This window comes from Atta cephalotes (assembly GCF_000143395.1).
Source record: "Atta cephalotes unplaced genomic scaffold scaffold00030, whole genome shotgun sequence".
NCBI classification, from domain to species: domain Eukaryota; kingdom Metazoa; phylum Arthropoda; class Insecta; order Hymenoptera; family Formicidae; genus Atta; species Atta cephalotes.
This window is the reverse complement of record NW_012130094.1, coordinates 574,626-600,736: the sequence shown is the minus strand read 5'-3', so window position 1 is coordinate 600,736 and position 26,111 is coordinate 574,626. Positions and strand designations below refer to the sequence as shown.

Genomic DNA, 26,111 nt, shown 5'->3' with positions numbered 1-26,111 from the left:
GAATATCGATTCAGTGTTACTGTAATCCTACAATCATTGGAATTATATTACTTTAATGTAATCGTTATACGTCAAGAAGGAGCTATATTATACAATTTTTTTTTAGATAATATTTTTTAGATATTGTCGTATTATTATACTATCATTAGTTGTAACAATACTGCTTAAAAATAGACAAGAACGTGATAAGTATTTTATTCAGTGGCTGAAGGCTGAAGGCAGTTTTCCTGATAAAAACATGTGTAACTTGCGCAAACACTTGCCCAATTTATTATCTAATATTAATAGATTATTATTAATTAAAATACATTTGTTATCATTATGTTTTTATTCAATAAATAAAATCAGATTTTACGTCTTTTGTGCGCAGTAATTGCAGGTAAAACGTTACATCTTGATTAAAATGTTAAATAGTTTTACTTTTTTAGTTACTATAGACAAAGTTAACGTAACTGCTCAAAAAATGCATGAAATTTCTATCAAGAATATACAATCCTTATAGATTCTGCTTACATCTGAATAAGAAGATCTTATTTATTAAATTGTTAGCTTTCGAGTTCGATAATCGTCAGAAATGAGCAGAGTGAAGATCATACGAAAAGATGTGATGCAAGTGAGGTAAGAATTCTATCGTTAAACTTTCAATATCAAAACTCTTTACAAAGTAGAAAATCCTACATGTGTCACGTTGTTATCACGTGTTGCTTGAATCCATCGCTAAGTGCACACGTGCATGCGTGCACGCAATGTCAGCCACTTGCATCATATATTCTCCCGGTACAGTCTTCGCATTGTGCTCGATGATTATCGACGAGCCCGTAGTATTAGCTTGGAAGCTAATAGTGTATTCCTAACTCAGAATTCCTAAGAGCACGAATTATTTACATAGTAAACGGAACGAAGTGTAAGAATCGATGTAGACCGGAATTATGTCGATGAGAGAGATCTCTGGTGTAAATAGAAGTCCAAAGTAGTTTTCTCTCTTTTTCCTTTTCCCTTTCTCTCTTTTTTTTCACGTAATTCCGATTGCATTCATAAAATATTTTTCATGAAATACCATTATGGATCCATTATTACGGATTCTTTCATCTTTAAAATCATACGAAGCAATTAATAAATACGGAATAATATTTTATCTCGTTTTCTAGATCGAACAGGTGGATTACAAAAGCTATTCTGTAACCTAAACACACAAATCTACATCTCCCTCGCGCCACTTGGTCTACAGGCCTAATTAACAAAGATTTATCAGGCGCAGCCTCCCTAGTGCGTCGAGTAAACACAGTGAGATAACATTCCGATGAAGGCTTTTTCTGGTCGATGCAGTTCCGATGAAATTAATGCGAGAGGCGCGGTCAATTGCGGACGGTTGGATTCCCGTGTGTACGTATGCGTGTGCGCGTATGTAGGAACATGTAATTAGCTTAAGCACATAATCCGCGTGATTATGGTAATCGGCGGCTGAGCAGGGACCGAAAGGACGCCCCGCGGAAGGTGAGATCGGTCGAGATTTCAAGAAGGTTCTCGCGCGTACAAGAGATGCTTCCATGCAGTTAATAGGAGTCGCGAAGGAGTTACGGTGCGCACCTGTTGAACGAGAGAGTCTTGGGTCTCGGGGATTGTCGATTGAAAACTACTCACGACGAGATGGATAATTAACGGGAGACCCAATTACGAAATTACGTTGTCGTGTTGGAGGATTCTAATGACTGGTGAAGGCGGGCGGGACACTACGGTTCACCTTTCCGCTAATCGTGTCCATCGTTTTTCGTTGCGTTCTATACTCTATACCTGAGAGAAATTTTAAATCGTATTGATGCGGAGACACGTGCGTTATACTATAAGTGGAACGTTGCAGCTGTGCCGGAAGTTGTTATTGAGCAGTGAGTGGAAAATTAATCGCCAGGGAGCGGCTATCGTCTCGCAAAATCCCAGAATAAAATTCATAATTAATTACAAGCCGTTCCTGTAGACATTAGTTGAAATTAGTTAAGATTTTTCCATGTCCCTTTCTAACTCTCTAGAGAAGTAGAATTCTTCGTTCTTTCGAGTTCCGTCTCTAAACAGAGACAAAGCATCGGCTATACTTCGATCAACTTAAACAAATATTCAGTTGTTTAGGAACGATTGCACTTTATATATTAACCTACCTAATTAATTAACCTTCTTGTCAATGCGTAATTTTTTACCGTGTTTCTTAAAGTGCTCGCTAAAAATGTAAAAGTGAAAACGAGATAAAATTTGTGCAAAACAAAAAATTTTTTGTTGTTCAAAAGTTGCGAGTGTGAAACGTCATAATGAAATTTGTATGAAAATATTTAAAGCAATTGTAAGTAGAAACCGATAAATCAAAGGATCCTATTTTTAGATAAAGCAGATCTCTTGGTACTCAATAAATATTTATATGTAAATTTTTACACATACAATACATTTTTCAGTTCTGTAAACTGTGCTTCAATTTAGTTTCTCGGACTTGAAACATAAACTGAAATATTGATATGAATATATTTCAAAATAGAGTGATCGTTAATTTAACAATAATGCTAATAAGCATCTTAAAAATCTGCAAAGAATTTATTATGAAAAATATCTCACCTCAGTCAGAGTTAACCTAGATTTAAACCTGGAATTTCCACATAAAAATTTTTACAGTTTAAAATTCGATTGTGTATTCTCATTATATGTATTACTAAAAAAAGGACAAATTTACGATAAATTCAGGAAAATTCATCGTAAATAGAAGCCTCACAAACATTGATAAATCTCTTATTTGACTTACTTTTAACGACTAATACTATGACGGAGAAAAAATATTTTCTATGTTCGTTTATCAGGGCGGAAATAAGCAGCTTGTCAAAAGTGTTCATATTGCTCGTGTTCGGAATTCATTTTCACAGCATTTCTATGCCACGTGGAATAGACCGAGCGATTCGACAGACTGAAAGCTTCAAGACGCGTTAACGACGGGCGTGTTATTACGAGCGAACAGAAAACTCGTTATCCAAAGTAGATTTCCTTGAGGGGAGGCTGGAATTAATTTGCTTTTTAATTAGCTCGCGATAAAGCACCATATCAAGCGTCGATCACCGAAACGTCGTGACTTAGCGATTTGATTGTCCATACTGCATCAACGCGAAAGTATCCTTTCATGCTTCCGGCGCTTCCGATTGGATGAGTAAAATTGTTTTTCTCTACTTGCAGCGATCTGCAAAAGTAGTTTTCACGGTTATTAATAGTCGTATAATCTTTCAAATCTGCAGCAAAATGCATTTGATTCTCTTGAAGCTACAAGTTGAAGCGAGCATATTTTAAACCGTCTATATTTTTGTAATTGAAGATTTTTACTCAAGTAGATAGTATTCGAAAGTATTTAAATATATACTTAACACATCTCATTTAAACTGATAATCATATTACAGTCTTGAATTTCTAGCATGATGATTGACCAATTAAGTGCTCATTTGTAAGACCGCTGAAAGGTGTTAATAATATTCATGGTAATCCGACGTTACGTGCAAACATCTTGACGATACTATATATAATTATATTTTATGACAAGAATACAACGTCGTGCTGAGGACCCGTGAGAAAGCTATCATAAAATACGAACTTTATTAATATTATCTTCGTAAAAGTAAAAATTTCCGACTTTCCTCTCATCATATGTATCGCTAAAACTTTTTTTAATTATAAATTCATTCAGAAAACTTACAAAAATTTGTATAAAAAATGAGATATATAAAACAGAGAGATGCTTACAAAATCATTAAATTATTTTTATTCAACATGTCCATTATATAATTATTAACATACTATTAATAAACATGCATTGCATTTTATTTTAAAATCATTTAAATTTAAACATAAATTTCATTTACTACTGAGAATGTTATATGTTTATAATCCATTTCATATCCTTTTTAAAATTCATAAGAACACGAAAATATTAAAGCTCCGATTATTTCAATATTGTAATTGTGTTTCGCGAAAAAACAAACAGTATTAAGCGTCTATTCTGCAATTCTTAACGTCAGTATCAATATCATATATTATTGTAGCGCAGTTTTTCTATGCATAAAATCCAAACACTACTCTCTAAGTTCTTTGGAATGGAATTTCACTTTAAAAAGTGAAATTGAGCCAGTCAAAAAGAATGTTCCAATTTTTAATCTTTAAGGATGGGATTTTACTCTTCAGAATAAGATTCACTCTAAAAATTTTAAAGAATAGAATCTCTATTATAGAGGCAGAATCTTGATGATATATACAAAATGGTATATATAGATTTAAAATATGTGTGTGTTTTTGGTATAAACGTATATGTGTTCACGCTACACTTTGATTGGTAGCCTCATTGTAAGTGCATGCCAATCAAAAAGGATCTAGGGATAGTCTCTGTTTCTAGGGACAGCAACAAGTGCAACAAGAATGTAACGATATCGACACTGTCGTTAAGAGTTGAATAGAAGTCTAAGAATCTTGTGATTCTGTAATTCTTAACGACCGTTACAGTCGTTAAAAATTACGGAAGAGCATCTTAAGTTATCATAAGAGGAATACGCGAAACTTGATTACATGTCAAACTTGCTTTGATCGGCTTACGCTGTTTTATTAAACGTACGTCGTTAGTTAGCGCATAATAATGAAAAAAAAACGAAAGTTCCACAGTTATCGTAGCTGGACAGTATCCTCGCGGCCACGACAATCCGTCGTAAACTAATATCCGCAATTAAAGCGCTGTCGTGGCTGGTCGGCGAGTGGCGCAGCTGCCAAAGTGTTAAATTATCAATGCCGAAGTGTAAAGCGTCGTTCGCGGTGCATCATTTATTTCGCATTCGGTAATATATGATCGTGCATTATCCCGCGCGTCGCATCCGGAGATACCGTAATCCCATTTACACGCGCGGCCTCCGCCAATCGTTACGGGCCGCGATAATGGCGCCATTTAGACACAACCGTACGTCTCGTTCCGCGCTGTTATTCCGATCTTATTCATCCGCATTTTCCAAGAACGTTTCAATCGAGAGAGAAAAAGAAAGAGGGAAAGAAAGAAAGAAAACGGCTTGCACACCCGCGCAATAATGTTTCACGGAGACGCAGCCGCGAATACGCGCTCGCGCAGTATAACGCACGGCGTGCGATGAGCTCAGGTACGCGTGTGAACGTGGAAATATTTGTTCGACCTCTTTCTTAAAAAATACTACCCTCATGAATTACACCTCGATTACATGATCCTTCCGTTCCGCTTCTTCAGACCTGCCTGCGCCTACGCGTTTGCTGCTTCGTTGATCGCTACTGCATCCGCATCTGTGCGTGCACGCATGGGAATTGCATTTGAGATGCAACTGGCACTTTTAACAATCTTACAGCTTATATATTAATTTTGGAATGACTATACTTTCTAAAACTTTTAGAATGAATCTCACTCTGAAGAGTGAAATCTCACTCTTGAAGACTAAAAATTGAACCATTCCTTTTCAATTTTCATTCTTTATAATGAAATTTCATTCCAAAGAATTTAGAGATTATATTCAAACTTAGAAATTATGAAATTTCTTAATCCATGATATTTTTTTTAACAGTATGCCCTTTTATTATAATATATTTCTTAGTATTTTTGTTATAGCACGTAACCGAAAACAAAAAGATTAAAAGACATAGGACGTAATATTTTTTTTCATAAAACAATGTGAAATGACATAAGTCGTTCACAACCTGACTAATGCCTAATTTCTAAACAGGATTTAGTAAGATTCGTAACATGTTCTCGTAAGATTTGTAAAACTTATAAGTGCTTATACTTTATATTTTTATAGACAGCTTCTTGCTAGCTGTAAGATTTATAAAAAATCGTGTTTATAAATAATCGTACATTTTATGGTACATACGCATAAAATTAAAACATCAGTCACAAATTCTTGCAAGTCTTACAAGAAGTTACAAACCTTAAGATTCTACTTAGAATTGATCCATAAATGTCCCTAATTAAACGGATACGATCTTAGTAGGTATAAGGATATTTCATTTGAATGCTATTTTGAATACGGGTCTACTTGGGCGATAACCATGCACGCCATTTCTCTTTCGATGCTTTCGACCTTCGGATCTCGTTCAAGCCCTTTTCTTCGTCTCATATATAGTCGAGGCAGTGAACGCAGAAGCCAGGCGCATGTAACGTATCTCGGCAGTCGCTGATCCGTGCAGCGCAACCTGACTCTTCGGCCAGAGCACGTGCACGTGCGTGTGCATACGCATACACATGTATTGCGTGCTCTTCAACGACGACAACGATTGTGTGCGGATGTACCATCATACAAACACGCGTGCACCAGTGACGGGCTTGATCTGCTATGCGATTAAGAATGTTTCTAACCGTGAATGAAATATGAGTAAATCGCTCAGTTTAAAAGTTATATAAGTTTGAAGATCTAAATAGCTAGCATTAAAGATTCAAATTGGTAATCTGTATGACGAAAATTTATGTAGCATATGTAACATGATACACTAAATGAGAGATTAGAATGATTTCGACCTGCTTTCTACTCTTGGAAAATTTACTTTAGAAAACTTAAAAAATTTATTTTAGAATATTTAAAATTTACTGAGAGAAAATCTAAGAAATAAAAGTAAATTTGAACACTTTAAACTTTTTTTTAAAATAACTTTAAAATTTAAGAACAACTTAAGAACAAGAAAGAAACTAACGCGCGGTTATATTTAAGTCATTCTTGAAAAACTTTAAAAATTTTGGGTTATTTTGACCTAACCTTTTACACATTTTTAAATCACTACAAAATTTTTTAAGTAAATTCTTAATTACTTTTAAAAACTTTAACGTCATTAAAAATAAATTTTCCTAAGAGGATAAAATAAATTTTCCTAAGAGGATAAAATATATAAATAAAATAGAAATGAAATATTTACATAAAAAGAACAGTCAACAAATTTTTTTGATGTAGCTAGATACAGATCTGGAAATAATTTTGTTGGACTATCAAAATAATTATGTAAGACGCTCAAACTGATCACTTGTCAGAATGTCAAAACTCTGCAGCTTGTTTATCATGCTTGTCCTACATAATTATTTTGACGTGGTGCAACATAATTATTTTCAAATAATTTATTTTCAAATTTCATACTCCTACCTAAATTTTTAAATACTTTTTTAGATACTTCAACAAACTCGTTCTCTCATGTATGCACGTAACCTTTTCTTAAGCGAAATCAAATGCATTCATTCGATGCAATTAATATTTTTATTTTTATACACAATTATAGCGGTCAAGTTATAACAAGGAATATTTTGTTTGACTCAAAGCCATCGCTCTGTAAGTGCACGTGTGCGAGTCATCCGTGAATACGAATATATGTACCGGTTCGTGCCTCCTTTATATATCGGCCATGATGTGCGTACAGCGCGTACCGATGATGGCATCGTTAATCGATCGCTGCTAGAGTTTTTAAGTACAGTCGAATGCAATTATCTATGTACGAGGATACAATTAATATCGAGTAACATGTATACGACGCCAAACTGAATCTCGTGTACGTTGTGGCGAGTACGGGCAATGCGTGCGTCGGCGTGTGCGCGCGTGCGTGCACGTGGAATGCGGTGAACAACGCGTTTATTGTGCGCGCCTCTCGTCCGGCTCAGCTGGGAAGCCGAGATTTCTTTAGCGACGACGACGACGTGGAGGGTAGAGTGCAGCGATTCGGAATGTCGACTTTTTACATAGATTTTACTCTCATGAATTCTCTTTGGTGTGTCCGCGGAAGAAACGTGAAATAAAACGCGTCATGCACAACATGATGCCGCTTTGAAGTGAAATATCAGCGAATACTTTACTTATGTTTTAAAATAAAAGATATTTGTCAAAATGGGAGGCGATATAAGAACATCAATCAAGCTAAACATCAATTTTAAAAGTTAAGTTTTATATTTATTACTAATCTGTTACGTATATTTTAAATAAAAATTTATTTTATTACTTCAAACATTATTTTCAAATATTAAAACACATTATTTTCTTCAATAATTATTTAAAAATTGTGCTTTCTAATTTTTCGAAAGTTAAATTTTGTATTTATTATTAATCTATATAAAAAGTAAAGATTTACTTTATTATTTCAAAAGTTATATTCAAATATTAAAACAATGACTTCATTCTTTTCAATCATCATTCAAAAATTCTATAAAATATATAAATAAAATTATCTTTCAAAACAAATGTAATGAAAGTGGAGTAGATCGTAAACACATCGATTGTAAATATCATTTTGTCGCATAATAAATACCATAATGCCGGTTATCACTATCAGTAATTAGCTGTAATTAATTGAGAGAAGCAGATGGGATAACGAGAAGCGTTCTCTATTGGCTGCGATTTTACTCGTGCCGGAGAGATAGATATTATCCTCTTTTTAATCCGATCAAAGACTGAAATTATTTCACGTGAGTTTATCGAATCGTGGTCAGCAATTAAAATTTGATTAAGAAACTTGCGCGCATTATCTACACGAGATTCGCATAAGTCTCTCATGCATGAACTCGACTCTACTAGACTTGCCAACGCGCCAAGTTTTCTGCGAATACCGTTTTAGACTCGCTAGAAAATTCTACGAGAAGAAATTGTTCCCAGTAAGATATAATTGTCTTTATGTACGTATCTACAGCGATAAATAAAAGAATAATTCGAACTCAATCCGGAAATCATTGATTAGCCATGCAACAAGAGACCGTAATTTTATTTCTCTGAAACTTTACGTTCACCGAGCATGAAGTTTCTCACAAAGGTAACTTATAACTTATACAGAGAGAGTTTAAATGACATTTCTTCTTATTTGTTATCTACGTGAGTTGTTAACTTATATATAAAATAAGGCTCTTCAATTGCAGACGAAAAGCATTTCAATATGATCTTTAAGAGAACGAGTTTCTCTCGTTATCGTTCACGAAGAGAGATCATTTAATTTAATTGTAAAGTATTCGCAAAAAAAGGAATCATACAAGTATGAAATTCTCTTCTATTATTCCTTTTGTCTGTATCTTCTATTGTAATAGTCTACAAGCATTTATAGACTATTTCGAAAATCTAATTAAAAATACAATAGAAAATATGGACAAAGGGAATAATAAAGTGGAAAAGAAAAGAGAAATAATATGCTTTCATATGGACGCGTTACAACATAAGGCGTAATCAGTGAAATTGCTTGAAGCGGATCTCTCTTCAAGAATTTCTTATACAGTACACGCTTTCATTTACACGCGTGCGCATGCGGCCGTCTTCATTTGGGTTCGCTAGATAGTCTCGTGATAAACGAAATTTAATAACAGTGCAAAATAAGTTACACCATATATATATGTAATAGTATCAAATTAAAATATCAATTTAAATTATGAACGCAATGCCGAAGCTAATATTCACGGACTATAATTGGAGTTGCGATTAAAGCTGTGTACACAAATAAATATACAGATACACGCGACTTTTAATTACATTTTCCTGTGAGTAAACGGATAATGTTCATGGATAATTTTTGGATTGTGCAATAAATAATTTCGTCTAAAAGACGTGTAGAAAAATAATGGCACTTTACTTTCGCTTTAATAGTTGCAGAATAAGAGTCATTACGAAAATAATAAGTTATAGTCTGTAAGTTGTTTAGCGAGACGCCGGAAACCGAGACGCTCCGTAATCTAACAAACATAATGATGAAGATAACTTCAAATTTATGTTGGAAACTTTTTGTTGCATAAGCGAGAATGTCAATAACTGACAAGAACGGCACAGTTGTATTAACACAACAACATGGTTTAATATTGGAAATATTACGCATGTCACATATCAGTGAAACATTGTATAAATGTATAGTGACGTTTATTTTTGATATAGCAACAAGATGCATTGCTGTTACAGAAAATTTCATATGAAATTAAAAACAAAATAATATTCTAACTAGTCATTTCTCTGCACATAAAATGACTCTTCCTCTCCTTCCTTTTTCTTCCTCTCTTATTAAATTTCTGTTTAAAAAGGAAATAAAATGCATACATAAATGTATATAGCATTATTTTTACTTAAAAATTTAATTGCAGTTACTTATTAATCTAGTCTGAGATTCGACATCAAAGATAAAACTTATACAGACTGCATAAGTAGAGTAACCTATTTTTTCTACGTAAGAGTCTTTCCTACCTAGTTTTTCTTCCTAAATTTTTCTTGGAATGTATTCTTTTTCTAAAAAGTGAGCTCTATGACGCTTGGAATCTCGCCACCGGAAGACAGCCCTACGCAAGTCGAAGCAACACCATAAAGCTCGTGGACAGGCACTAATGGCGCAGTATAACGCGGTTGCGCGCGTGCGGAGCGTTCTTCTTCTCGTCCTCCTTCGTCCTTCACGTCATCCTGGATGCGCCTCCATCGGTGAACACGCACCGTCGAGCAGGCTGAGGAAATAAAGGGAGGAATTCCCCTTTGGAGAGCGCACGTACGCGCACAAGTCTGCGGGCGCTTTTGCAGCTCGACTTGCACGAGTGGAAATACAACCGCGCGTCCGTTTACGGTTTATTGCCACCATAATAATGATTTTATGTGCAGTGGTTGCGTGCACGGCAATGTTGGTGCTTTAAGTGCTCGACAAATGGCAAACATTTCGACAACGCGTGTTCCTGGCAATCGACCGATCGATCGATCGATCGATTGATTGGTCAGTTGAGCCCACCCCGTGAGCTCGAAAATCATCGGATTAACTTTTTGCGTATTACAATTTAATATGTATTTTTTATTAAAACGTCACCCGTTACCAGTACTTTCAAATATGATTTCTGTCATGTTTTAAATTACAAATCATGTTTTATATTTTATTTAAAAAATCTGCGAAATCGACATAAGTTAATTAATGTATTATGATTTCGCGTATATAGAAAAACAACTGTAATACTTTTGTGGACTAATAATAAAATGATTAAAAATCCAAAACACATACGTGCAATTTATTTTTTATTCTGCAATACTATAGAAAGTATTCGGTTTACGTAGATAAATAGGCAAAATTCTAATTGCTCTATGAGATTGAACTTTCTAATATTTTGAAATAACAAAAATCATGCTATACTTTCGTAATTTAACTTATTAAGATGCGATGGTTCGAGATAAAAGCGAAATCAACGGTTCTTGCTGCTAATTAAGATCTTTAATTTCTATCATTAAAAGAATAATGTTACAATCCTTATACTATGATCGCTTTGAAAATTGATTTTAACACGGTTTTACTGTTCATTTTCGAAATTGAATTTCAATTTCATTTTCTATTTCGAGTTCTATACGCTACGATGTTTTAGTCCATTCGAAGATTCGATTCGCGAACGTTTCTAATTGACTCTGACGGAATACTTCATGCAGTGCAATGATGTAGGATCCACCAGCCAGTTATCCTTGGCAGTTAACCCTCGCCATACAAGCCCTGATAAAACGAACCAATAAAACAAGCTCGTATATGTGTGTGTGTATGTGTGTGTGTGTGTGTGTGTGTGTGTGTGTGTGTGTGTGTGTGTGTGTGTATGACTCACTAATAACATCACTAATTATGATTACATACCCTTTTTGTAAGCCCCGAGATGGTGATCTCGCATACGAAGTATATATATAAAAAGCAAGAGTAGAAAACACGATGAAGACGAATTAGGAGAGAGTCGGAGCGCAAGAAACTCTGGTTGAATAATTGTACAAATGTGTGCGCATTATTATAGATAAAGATAACTCTTCACCGAGTAAGAAGTATACTCCGCCGCAATTACTTTGTCGGGCATGTTAATAAAATAATAATAGTAATAGCTCGTAATATAGATTTCTCCTCTTGACGTATCATAAATATTCCTTTCAGTACAATCGTAACTCTTCTATTCCTGCGAGAAATAATAAAATATATATGATCGACTAATTGCATTATCTAATAAATTATATTCTATACAATAAATATGCGTCTAACAAATATTCGTCTCAGATATGAATTTTGCTTTTGATTCAATTAAATATTATTCGATTCGCACAACGCGAAAACGCACATTTGAAACAATTCTGTATGGCTTGTATACTTTCGCTCATGTACTTTGTAAGCATCGCGCGAGACGCTGCGATTTCCAGCCATAAAGTCGGCGTTGATAGCAGCCCATCAATTCCGTAGGATGATCCGTACGGCTGCTACGAAATGCACCACCGACGGCAAGCTCTGAGAGATATCTTTATCTGTAATCTTAAGTATGCTAGTATAATTATTCATCTCGTGCCCGCACTCGTGACGCACTCTCGCGCCTAGCCGCCTCAATTGGTGGGGTTCGTACCCGGTTTCAACGCGCTATAACTCGTCTCGTACTGCATAATTAGGATGCTTTTTCGTACTTGCCGAGACGTAATTTTAAGGATTAATGGATCATTGTAATAGTAGGTTTTCTGTTTCTGCGTGGTTCTGTATAGATAAACAAGACTTTTCAAATTAAACATGTATCCTCTAAATTGCAATTGATATATGTTTAACTTTTTAAATATTTCGTAAAGATTATGTTTTTTCATTGAGCAAAAAAATTATATTTGAATTTTTGACTAATTCTATCTTAAGTGTTAATTGAAGCAGTTGATAAAATTAAGGCTATGTAAGTATTTATTTTTCATAAAAAAGTAAAAAATAGTATCTTATTAGTTAATTATACTTCTTTAGCTAACTAACGGATAACGTAAAGTAACCAAACAGAAACACAATTTTTTTAGATTAGATATAACTTCAATTAGGAGAGGACAGTGGTATCTTTCTCGTTTTATTAATGAAGGCCTGTCATAATAAAAAAATCTATAAATGTGCGTGGCCTTGTTATCCTCGCATATACCTGCGGCAATTTCGCATTCAGAAAGAAGATCTATAAAAAGCTTTATCGGAACGGTTGCATCTTCACGGCAGGCGTTAGTCGATCGTCGACTATCGTCCAAGCTGTTTAATTGAAAAAAAGTGACGCTTTACTAGCCAAAAGGGCCGAGCGATTGAGACTCCGACGCGCAATTTTGCGAACGCGACTCGTAAGATAAGGTAAGAATGCACTTTTAATTGTTCACTTTGCTTGCGTAAGGTCGCTGTGCGTACCACGTATGACGATATGAATGCATTTAGCTCCTTGCGATCATTACCTCCAGTATTACGAGCGAAAACGAGATCACGCAATCCGATAAAACACCTATTTTATCCTCAAACAGTACATAAAATTTTAGATTTTATTCCTGCGATAAAATTAAATATATCAATCGTGCTATTTTCCACAAATCTATTTTTTTATGATTTTCTAACACTCTCTATATTTATGTGTTTTATATTTTAATCAGATAAGAAAAAGAACTAAACGTTAACCTTCCAGGTGGAAAAATAGTTATTTATTCTACGTTATTTGCGTCGCCAAGATAGTATCACCAATCATTTGAATTTGCCTGTTATTTGAAACGTGCGGTATAACTCGTAACTTCGCGCGGAAGCCCGTGGTAGTAGACGCTGGCGATGCAGCATTAATCACGTTGGATTAAGTGCAATTATTAATTTCTTCCTCGTAACGGGCGCGCGAGGTACGCACGGTACATCCTTGCGCCGCTATCATCGTATCTCGGGATTGATCGACTAAGTCTTCGGCGACCTCACGTGCACGTGATCATTGAACGTGACATAAAACATGGCTGTGCAGTAACATATACAGTATTACAATTGTATTAATTGATATTATAATTATATTAATCAAAATCCATTTGTTCTTGTTGCTATCATTTTATCTGCATAATCACTATGTATTGAAAACAACGATTTTAAAGTATTAAAAAATTTAGGTACATATAGACTTGAAAATAATCTTGTTGAATTATCAAAATAATTATATACGACGCTTAAGCGTTAATGACAATGCTGTAAAAAGTTCCAACTCTAGCAGTAACCGGTTTAAGCGTCCTATATAATTATTCTGATGGTACAAATGAAATTATTTTTAGTAGCTAAATTTTTTAAATTGTTTTTCTTGTAGATATTTTATCTTTTTCGTTTTGAAATAATAAAACTTTACTCGCGACAACAGTACATATGTATATTTTATTCGCGATGGCACAATACTTTAATAGTGAATTCCAGAAATGAATTATTACGGAGTCAATATTACCTGATTTTTATTGCTTCACTTCCAATAACAGTACAAGAATAAATTCGGTCAATTAAAATTTTAATGATACCTCCTGTTCGCGATATATTTTCGCAACTGTCCTATTAATTGGATTAATTGATCATCGATGCGATTTAATCGTCTCTTGAAATCGAGCGCGACGACTTTTGTGGGCTTTTAACTTAAATGTTAATTAACCGATGCATGATTGATGGCAGATTAAAAAAGACACATTCATAGCGTGACTAAAAATAACTCCCGCAATTTCATATTCGAACCTCGATCCCGATCGCGGAATTTGCTCGTGCAGTGAGCTTCTAATTAATTTCCGCGCTATAAAGGACATGCGATCAAATAAATGCGCGTCTTGCGAACGACACCCATTTCACTATTCGCTCGCTCATTCGCTCGCGCTGCACCTGCACACAGCCGACTGACATTTTTCGTGATCTTCATCACGGGAAGACTCGAAATGCAGTCCACCTTGAAGGTGGACTAACCGTAGAGATACGTCGCGCCATGAAAATGCAAATTGTGTATTCCCCTCCCCTCCCCTCTCAAACAACTCGCGCCCTTGGACACTATTTTATGGTGATTGGATGAGTCTTAAAATGCGGCGCGTACTTACGGAGCGGATTTAGTGTTTCACTTGCCGCCTTAACCCCCGGCTCCTCTTTATATCCCTCTTATAATCGACCTGCGCTTACCTGAAACATAAAGAAATACGACGATATTAGGCATAGCCGAGCGATAGTATCCATTGAAAGGTTATTCCACGAGGTAAATATCGAGGTACTTTATATGGAGAAGTGGCCGCTTTGCCAAATCGTCTGTAAAATGTCCGAGTTACGGCTAGAAAGGCCACGAAAACGGGCAGTAACGGAGAAACTGATCCACATCGCTGGTATATCTTTCCACCAGAAGTGGTAACAATGATAAGCCGCGAATAGTTTAGCGGAACATACTTGAAATACGTGTTAACCACCTCGAGCCACAGCAGCTCGTGTTACATTCCGCGATGCATTACAAAAGCAAGTAAAATGACAGTATACCGACGCGACATTTGGCGATGGCGCAAATTGCGTAACAGTTCTTGATATATTGTATTTATTAAAAGAATACTGTTAAAAATAAAATATTAATTTTAACTTAAAGACGTATAGTGTACTTCCTGAGACAAAAATGTTAAAATTAACATTTTATTTTTTACTTTAACTTATTTTTTACTTATTTTATATAAATTTAAACTTATTTATTCTCTGACGTTTGCGATATAGTATCACGAAGACAATTTCTTCTTTGAATTATTCGTGCGATAAATTTAGCGCGATGAGTTGCGTATGTTGTAACGTATCGAATTGTAAAAATAAGTATATAAGATGTATTGTTTTGTTTTCTACAATGATGCAGAGATTTTCTGCATTTATTTTTTGTAAGATAATGAACCTCGTAGCTGTATGATATTTTTGTCTGAATCATGTTTGTCTGAATGTATTCAACCTGTGTAATAAATACATTTGTTCGAAAAATAAGCTACGATATTTAAAATGTTCTTTAAATATTAACATGATAGATAATTGTTAAATGATAAACTCACAATATGATATACTCATGTAATGAAAATATTAAATAATTTCCCTCCTGAGATACATTTTCATAATAAAACTAATGGCTGCGTTTAGAAAAAGCAGCTTCGCAATTGTTGTAAGATTCTTTAATATAATCGATCCTTAGTTTCTCTCTCTCTTATTGGATCTAAATAAATCAATCATATTAAAGAATCTTACAACAGTTGCAAAGCTGCTTTTTTTTACTGAAGTTAATGTATCTTTTATGATGATAAGGAGCGAATCTTAGCGCTATTGATGCTCATTGATGAGCAACACCGAAGTGCCTTGTAATTAACGCCGCTGGACACGGGCGTGTGTCAATAAAATTTGATAAATATCAACACGTAACCAAGGTACGCGATGTTTTACGAGCAAAACGCCATCGGTGGGCCGCACGTCGGTGGCTTTTACGTGTCTCATAAACCGGTACATCTGCATCGCACCAATATGCGAGTTGCAATCATTTCAATCTTGCGGGTCGCCAAACAGAGCAACCAAACATTAAAAAATTCAAACATTTTCGTTCGATTCAAATCACGCATCTTATAAGATATGTGTAAATAAGGCAGACATGTATATATATCACAGACATTACTAACCAAATTGTTAATTGAGAAGATCACTCTGACTTACTGAAAATAACTCAAAATTATGAATTGAAATATTTTATTGTCTTTTATATATAACACATATCTAAAATCTATATATAAAATCTATATATGAACATACGACGATCCAAGTTTTTACATTGCTGTAATTTATATTCCTTACAGCATAACATTATATTTTTTTGTATTACAAACCAAGTATACGAATATGAATTTTAATCATTCAAGAGATTCTATTTTTTAAGAGAAAGTATAATATTTTTCTTATTTCGATATTCAAGAAGAACAAGAAAACTGTCGTGTCGGAATTATTTACTCCATACTGTTCGTTTCCTTACAATATAGCACATGCCAATTAATTATCCATCTTACTGTTGTCCGTTCGTGGTCTCTTCCTTGATGCGTATCATTTGCATAAATAATAAGCTAAACTATTTTCGCACTGTGCATCTGCCGACTTCCTTCCCTTGTTAATTCCGCCTTAGCTCGCATTCTTCTTCTCGCTGTGTGTGTATATATATATATATATATATATATATATATTACTCTTCACGGCTCATCTACGTGCCGTTATTTCGTAAATTTCGCGAATTCGTCGACTTGGATGTTGCCGAGCTGTTCGTTTCCTTATTACCAACCACAGGTGCAATTCTCCGTTAGGATCACAAGAAAACGCGCAGGAAAACAAAAAGAGGAGGACAAGAATGTACGTAACAGCGGATAAAGTAAATGATACAGCTCAATCAATCCTTTGAAATAATGAGCACTCTCGATTTGTTAAAGTCGCGTATACACCTAGCGAACAAACACCGAACGCAAATTTCGAATTCGTATTTGTGTTTGTAAGTTTATTCTTTTTCTTGATTGCACGGAATACTAGTATTCAATCAGATTGGATTATTGCACATAGCAATTAAATTTGTATGACTTATATGTAACAAAAATATATATACTTTTGTTCGGTATTCATTCGCTAGGTGTACGCACGGTTTAATATAAAATGAAAACGAAATCGATACACTGAGAAAAAATGCTGTTGATTCAATTAAAATCTATGTTACGGACTGTCACTGACATAAGTAATTAATTAAGATATATTTTTATTGAGATAAAAAGGTTTGATTATTGAAATAATATTTATGAGAATTTTTTTTAACCTTTAGAGGATGTCTATTTTTAAAATCATACAGTTTTTCTTTGATCAAGATTTGTTATAAATCATTATTTTTCATTGTATTCCTTGTCTAAAAATACGACATATTTCAGCGTCTTGTAAAGATTAATGTGGAAAAAAGAATAAACAAAAATTTGCTTTGACGTCAGTTAAGAATATAAGGAAGAATATAAAAAAGAAAAAATATAGACAAATTATGTTATTACGATTAATATCGTTATATTAAGATTACTTTGTAATATCAAGTTAATATTAGATTCCAACTGAATGATTTACAGAAAAAAAACAAAGACTAAAGAGACATTTATAGCTCTGTAGGAATATTTTTCATAACAATATTTTTCAAGTATCCAATCCGAGACGTTCGAATGAACTTTACGAGTAAAATGAGAAAAGTCGCTTAGAAATATTGGAATGTGCTTTGTTTCATTTTCACGCGGTGATTCAACTTCCACAAGAGAGAAGAGAGCTTTCACCGTTTCTTTAATAATTTAATTAAACGCGAAATATTCCGAGCAAAGAATTCGCCGGTCGACGTATCGTGAGGGAGCGCGAAAAGTCTTAGCAGACAAAATCTATACAGACACGCGAGATCGTCGGCACACTTTCGTGGCAAATAATGCGCTCGCACATCCCGCGATTTAGTTGTTAAACCGGTCGAAGGTGCAGCGCAGAAGCCGCAAATTAACGTTATTCACGCGGTGCATCGCGATGCACCGACCGGGCCGCGCAAAGTTGCATCGTCACGAGACTCGATGAATTTTATTAGGCTCGTCCCACAGCGACTTTATCGTAAGGGCTCGTTTCAAGGCTGTGGACAAAACGGCTTTCCTCAGTCTACTCGATTACATGGCGCTTCTTTTTTATTTGTTTGCCACAGAGCCTAGCCGACGGGGGTTCCGCCGATTTAAATACGACTTAGGCAAGAATTGTGGAATTATAAAGATAGAAATGCTATAAATAACGCGGAAATAGAAATAAGTGAGAGAAGACCGCGAAGCGCAGTGATCTGGTCGATTAATAAAGATGCTCGTTTAATTAGCTCGTTGTGCGGCCCTGCCGTGCAATGATTTATAAAGTCGGCGTAATCCGCGACGCGGTAAAAAGCGATCGCGGATGAGAAGGGAGATCGGCGTTTAAATATCAAATTTATTCATAAACGTTTTGATATTAAATTTATTCAGAAATGTTTGGTATAGAATATAGAAAGTATTTTAATTGGAGCGATATAACTGCGTTTCCTTTTACTCTCTCTTATGCCGTTATTTATATGCTTATACTTTATCAATATCTAGATGACAAGATAAAATAGAATCCAGTCAGGAAATCGAGGAACGGCTAACTCAGCGGTGCATTCTTGTGAGACGAAAGGTGGACTCCGATGTAAATGCGGATTCAACGCGTGTGCCGCTTCGTTGTTACACCAGTAGGTGGCAATCTAATACGGTGCAGCGGTGCATTCGCATGCACCAGATGAAACGAGTATGCCAGGAGGCAATTTGTGCTGCCTGTTCCCAGGGGTGCGGAGCCGCTTTTTCGATTGCGATTTATTCGCGCACGTGGACCTCTCATTCGTTATATTTCGTGTGACACGTGGATGGATCGAAACTCGAGAGCATAAAATATAATTTGTCAGCAAAGGACGCGAAGAGTCTTTCCAATTAAAAAATTGATTTACTCGTGAGACTAATCTGTAGAATAACTGCCAAAATTAAAGTTTATTTTAATATATATATGATTGCACAGAAAATTATTTTTTTACATCTAATAAGATATAGAAATCTACTGGAGAATCATTAAAAATATTTCTACATAAATTTATCTCTGTTAAGTTGGCACCCCTCTCCCATAAAAAGTCAAAAAATCATAAAAACAATAAGTCTGTCATTATTCTAAGTCTTGTAGAAAGATTACGTAAAATTTTCCCAACTATCGTTGTTCACTTTATTATTTTATTCATAAAATATCAAGTTTTAATAAAATTATATCTAGATAGTATGTATCAAACAATAGGATTAAATTTAATTTAAAAAAATTTAAACTCGACTCACATACAAATTTAGTTCATTATTTACTAAATGTACATGTTAATATCGACATTGTTTATCTTGAATCTAACCGTGGATTGATTTAGAACTAGAAATGGATTGATTTAGATTTTAACGTGGAAGCTAAAAATAATAAATGTTAAATCAAAAAATTTCACTTGAATTACTACTGCTCTTTTGATATTTAACAATGTAACGATATTGTAGCGAACACAGCACTCGTAAAAAAATCAAAAGTTACTGAAGTTACTGAAGTTTGTTACTGTTTTTATTGCTATTGTAGTTGGGAGCAGAACTCCTTTTTGCTAGCTAATAAAATTGACTGCGTCCCAAGTGACGTGCAGCATACTTTTTTCGGTCTTGTAGTTCAAACTTTGGTTCAATAAACAAACGGACCTACGTATTGTGCACATTTTCCCTTTATATCGAGAATTGTTCTCAACGGAATTTTTAATGGAGGAAATATGTGCTTAAGTTACCTTATATGTTTTATATTTTCGCAAAAAGAAAATGAGTCTCATAGGATAACGTTTATCATTGATTACGGACAAAATAACAAAATAACTAATAACAGCCTACAATAAATCAAACTAGAGCAATATTTATTTCAATTTCCAATAGTTCTGCAGTAAGCATATTTTGCAAAAAGTATTTTGTTTTTAATATAAATTTTGAAATTTTTTAAGAGACATGTAATAGCGAGTTATGAGAAAGATCAAAATGTGAGATATTACGCGTACAGGAAGCAAAGTCGATCAAGATAACTGAAACACTTGAGATAAATCAGATGCTAGAACATTTTGTAATGATAAGTCTGATAATCGTTGTAATATCGTTATAAACGATAATATCTTATTCGACGCACGTTAAAATCTTTAAGACGAAATATAATTATCGATTATATCATTCGAAGACATTTCCGTGTTACAATCACTGTCATTGATTAAGATCCGTTATAAATATCTTGTCATGGACATGATTTTGTTGGAATTTATATTTTCAATCTTATAGAAAACACACAGTTATACGTTGAAAAAATTACGGAATATTCTTTGAATGTCTATGTACATTGTTAAATCTATAGTGTCAAATTTAATCTAATTTAAGTCACCACTGCTTCTACTCAATATATCGTTATATTAAAATATTGAATAAATTTGACACTATATAGTATCAAATTTATCCATTCTTTTAGTATAAAATATCACACTATATTTTTTTAATAACAGCAGCGGCGATTTAAATTAAGTTAAATTCGATACTATAAATTTGACAGTACGGATTACAGGTACGTTTGAGGAGACATGCTATTAGCTTTATTAGCTAGATAACGCTATTAACGTTATTTTATCTTTATTTTTACGTCTAAACAACGAAGATAGAACAATAAGAAGTAGCGTCTCGACCTGCACCATATATGTGTTACCATAATCGAAAAAATGAAAGTATCTTTAATACTTAATACGCTTTGAAATATGGCTGTTATCTTGCCATTGTCTTACAGAGGCTCAGCTTCACCGAAGCCTTCGGTGCATCTATTCTCGAACAGATTACCGTGCATTATCTCGTCATTACTCCATGCCGGAATATTAATAAGCCAATATGTATCATCTTATCCCGATGTTTTCGATCACGATGCTCTTGAAAGGCATGTGACTTGTTGATATCGTCCTGACAATGGCATGAAATTCAAAAGTCGACGGAGATGAAGAGAAAAAGAAGAAGAAAAAAGACGAATATTGAGGAAATCCACATGGATGGCAATCAACAGGGTGTATCCGCCCGCAAAACTCGGACTCTCATATGCATACTCGTCTCACGCCATAATAAATCCGACAATTTGCATGAATACACGCGCACAACATGACGGTGTAGAAAGCGAGCATCGGGCGATTTTCAGGGGAATTATAATCCCGTCCACAAGAATTACGAGGGCGCGAGATAGGTATCTCGAAAGGTAAGCTTCAGATCCTCTCAGGTTCTCTGTCTGTAATCCTCACTTTTTCCTATGTTCGTCTTTGAGTCAATTTGCTCAAGGAAAAGTATCGTTTATAAGCATGTGATACTATGTTTATATACCTACTTTTATATTTATTTAATATAAAATAAAATAAATAAAAAAAGTTTTATGAAATATAAAAAAAAGATTTTAAATAATCATATTACTAAAGTAAATCAATTTCTATAGAATATTACAGAAAATCAATTTTCCAATTTAGTTCTGAATCACTTGAATATTATTGATTGTTACGAGAACAAAAATAAGAATAGAATATCTAATTAAAGCACAATTATATTTCTAATTGAGATTTCCAGTTGAGAGACTAATTATCGTTATTCATTGTTAAAATATATAAAAAACGTGAAAATACTAGAAATAATTAAAAATGTCACAATGACATAAAATTAATACGCTGAAAAATATGTTTTTATAATAAATATACATGTCTTATTTATATTTAATTTTAGCAATGTGATAAAAAGTAAGTAGAAATTCCAAGAAAAATATAATTGTACTACTGTCTTACTACATCAGCGTAAGTAAATTAATTCATGTTATTGTATTAAAAGTGAAATACTTTTTATATCATATTAAAAAGTAACTGGATAACACGTCTGTAACGAATAAATCTGCAATAACACATGTCGGCAACACCCCCCAGTAAATTACAACACCACTAAATACAACGTTATCTTCGATCGAGAATTAATCTTTCATCTTACTTTCTCTCCGCATCAGAATACATGGATTATTCACCGTGAAATACACGATGTGTATTTCTGTTAATTGTCTCCATATCGCGCCACTGTTTTCCTCATTGCATAATAAGAAAATAAAGTACAGCTAATTGCTGTGCCATAAATTGAAACAAATGTTACGATAGATATTGCGGATACTGTGTGCTTAATAAACGTTAGAGATAAAAAAAAATATCGAGTCTCATTATAAAATCTTTGATTTTTTTTATGTTAAAATTTGTGAGAATTTCATCACTTTATTATGATTTTAATAAACAAACTGGACAAAAGGAAGAGTTTCTCTTATAATCAAATCTTTAGGCATACACGCGTAACTTTCACTTTTTTTTTTTAACAAAAACCGATTCTCAACAGAATTCCATGCGAAACGATATATTAACAAAAAATTCGATTAAAGTTTGCATTTAATCGTAAAATAAATAAAATTGTATTGATTTTTGAAAATGATTTTTTTGCGCGATGTAACTGCATTCTCATGAATGCAATCAAAATATCCTGTTTCACCTATTGTCTTAATCTTTATCGAAAAGTCGATGTATTCTCAGATATAAAATGTATCTCATTCCATGAAGAATACGCATTCTTTCTCAGAACTTTCTAAATTATAATTTATTTCGATCGAAGCTGATATCTGATCTCGCGCGGCCGTTCTTTTGTTATTGACTTTACGACTTAGGAAATTAAAGGGATGCTGCGCAATAATTACTGATAGTGAAATCGAAAAAGCTTCGTGTGATGCATATAATTAAATATTCAGTACGGCATCTATTTATTCTTTTAAAGTAATTTTTATACGATTTAATGTCGAGTAAGATAGCATTATATAAAAATACAATTAAATAAATTTTTAATAATTACATGTCTATATATGTATCAGCAATTAATATCAAAACATAATATAATATTAAAATTATTCTTCGATATTAAACAGAATTTAAGATTTTTTTTTCTTTTAAATTAACTACAATAATTAGTAAGATATTTTTCAATAAAAATTATAAACCAATTATTACAAAATTAGTATTCCATATTAATACATTCATTATTTAATGTTTGAAACTATATATTGTGAGAGAATATATAAATTTCTTTTAGTTTCCTCGAAAAGTTAATTTAATTTAATAGCCTTCATATTAAGTACAGGAATATACAATATAATTATAGTTTCCAATCAGTTCTTAAGAACGATCGATCAAAAATTACAAGCAATGATCCCAAGCAAGTACATTATTAGTATCACCGACAGCGTTATGATGTTTCTCATCTATTCACAAGGCAACCGTCAAAAATAAATTTTACATAGAGGGTGAGGGCGGCAGCTTATAATCAAGGGCTACTTAGCGGTGACCAGAGGCACGTTTTCCGTAAGATAAATAAGCAGACTTCGTGGGACCAAGCGATCACCGTGCAGCGTTTATATTGTGATCTATTATAAGATCTACGAGTTTCCACAAATAAATTTTGACGCGCACATTACACCAACCGTATGCGTTTTATGCCAAATCCGCGAATTACGTAGTCAGGCGAGACTGTTGGTCTACGTCGGTTGGGTTGAACGACTGCTCGTTACAACTTCATCATGAAAAACAAACTATGCATGTACTAAATTCGTTGTAATACTTAAAATATTTTATTATTAATTTAATTAAATATTATTGACTTTAATCAAATTTTAATTTTATTTAATTTAGCTTTCTTAGGAATTTCTTTATAAGCTGTGTACGTATTAGTAAAAATAATAATACAATATTCTAATACAACATTAAATTCTATAATATTCACTAATATATATTTGTATTTTTTTATAGTTTTGATAAATGATACAAATCGCGGTCAATATTCAACAATAAAAGGTCATTTCAAATAAAAGGTTACTCGCGCAATGAAACATTTGTCTCATTGCAGTATTATATTAATCTTAATATACTTATCTAAATGTTCATACTTCCAATTAGAATAAAAATATACGCAGGAAAATGTCGTGCAAGCATAATAAAGAGTTGAATAATGTGATATCAAGAAATAAATTAAATCTAATTAAAACGGCATATAATGCTTTAACAAAATAATTATTACAATAATGATCGCAGTATATTGAAACTAAATAATTAGCCGAATGTTAAACACTGTTGTTTATAAGTAGAAAAGCGAATGCTGTTTGCATCAAAAATAGAACTAAAGCACTATTTCATGAAACATCATTAATAACTTTTGCGCAACGCAGATTGTACTCGTGTGCAAATTTCACATAAATTCGACGAACCGAGAAACATTTAAAAAAGTGGTATATTAAACAAAGCGTTACACGCATACTCCTATAAATACTAACATTGAGATCCGGGATATACATGAAACGAAACAGAAAAAAAAAATAAAAGCGTTTGCAAGAATTTGGAAACCTGTTTTGCTTAATTTCAACGATTACTTCTTTTTTTACTTAAAAATGGTAAATGAAGTTAGAGAAACCTTCTTTGAGGCTGTTTTGTAATAAATTGTACTTGTTCATAATGGGGAATAAAAATTCTTTTGAATTAAGCAAATGAAGCTAGAGGAATTAGTATGAAAAAGATATTTTTTAACTCTTGTGCATTTCTACAGTATTTCGCGTGAAAAATATAGCCGAGACACACACACTCTCTCTCTCTCTCTCTCTCTCTCTCTCATTTTTTTAAAGAATAAAATGTTGTGTTTCGTTTTAAACAAGCTTTTAATGTTTTCAACACGTTAAACAATAAAAAATATTACCAACTCTAATATATATATATAAAAATGAAAAACTCTTATTATGAGATATCGACTATATGAGTAAATGTTAAAGCCTATGGACAGAATTAAAAAAAATAATAGATCATTTTGAAGAGAATTTAATAAGCTTTAAGATAATGTTATGTAAAATTTAATTCAAATTCTATTTTTTTTTAATTAAAGAAATATAAAAAGTGAGCAAATCGCAAAGTCGAAAAATTGTGCTCCTTTGAGATGCTCTGAGAAATCGATAATAAAATGCAAAGTACAGTATTGCAATTTAAAAACTTTATTTAATGTTTCTATAGTACACCAGCGTACGCGAAAAATGAGCATGGATTATGCGATGGATTATATCTAGAATTTGTCTTTAGGTAATTGGAATCAAACATCGTAGAAATAGGCACTCGATGTTCATTCCGATTGTCCTTTTCATTATTATACAATAACATTTATACTTTAGCAATGATTTTCTCTATGATATAGGAGCATACGTTATTTAATATTTAATTATAATATTAATATTTAATTATAATTATAATATATTTAATTATTTAATATTAGAAATATCCTGTACTTAATATTACAATTTTCATGCCTTATGGTTTTATGATCATTAAATCTGACTTTTGTAATTAAGTAATTCAACATATCCCGTATTTTTCTATTAGTATTTCTGTTAGTATCTTACTCTAGCACTACATGAAGAAGATTGCCAAATATTTACTTATCAAATAATAAATAAGGTTTAAAAGTTCAATGAAACTTGTTCAATGAAACTTGAAGACATCCAAATTCTAAAATATTTTTTTACAAGGACTACAAGCATGATTTAATAATGAATTTTCCACTAAATAAGTTTCGATCTAAGAGCAATAAATTCATGGTGGAATCAATAGATAACGTTTATTAGTTTAGAACGCCGCTGTCTCATATTAGGCACCTATCACACAATAGGAAACTTTCCTCTCTTTCTCTCTCTCTCTC

General features: G+C 33.3%; 2 protein-coding genes across 2 annotated transcripts in view; both read right to left on the bottom strand.

Annotated features, from left to right (window-relative positions):
- The window catches only part of LOC105620906 (rho GTPase-activating protein 7-like), a 227,288-nt gene that overhangs the window by 104,151 nt on the left and 97,026 nt on the right, over positions 1 to 26,111 (bottom strand). The window lies entirely within an intron of this gene.
- LOC105620838 overlaps positions 14,761 to 26,111 on the bottom strand; it is a 17,767-nt gene continuing 6,416 nt past the window's right edge. Inside the window, exon 2 of the mRNA XM_012202315.1 lies at positions 14,761 to 14,864. Coding sequence (XP_012057705.1) covers positions 14,761 to 14,864 — 104 coding nt within the window. The remainder of the gene's footprint in view (positions 14,865 to 26,111) is intronic.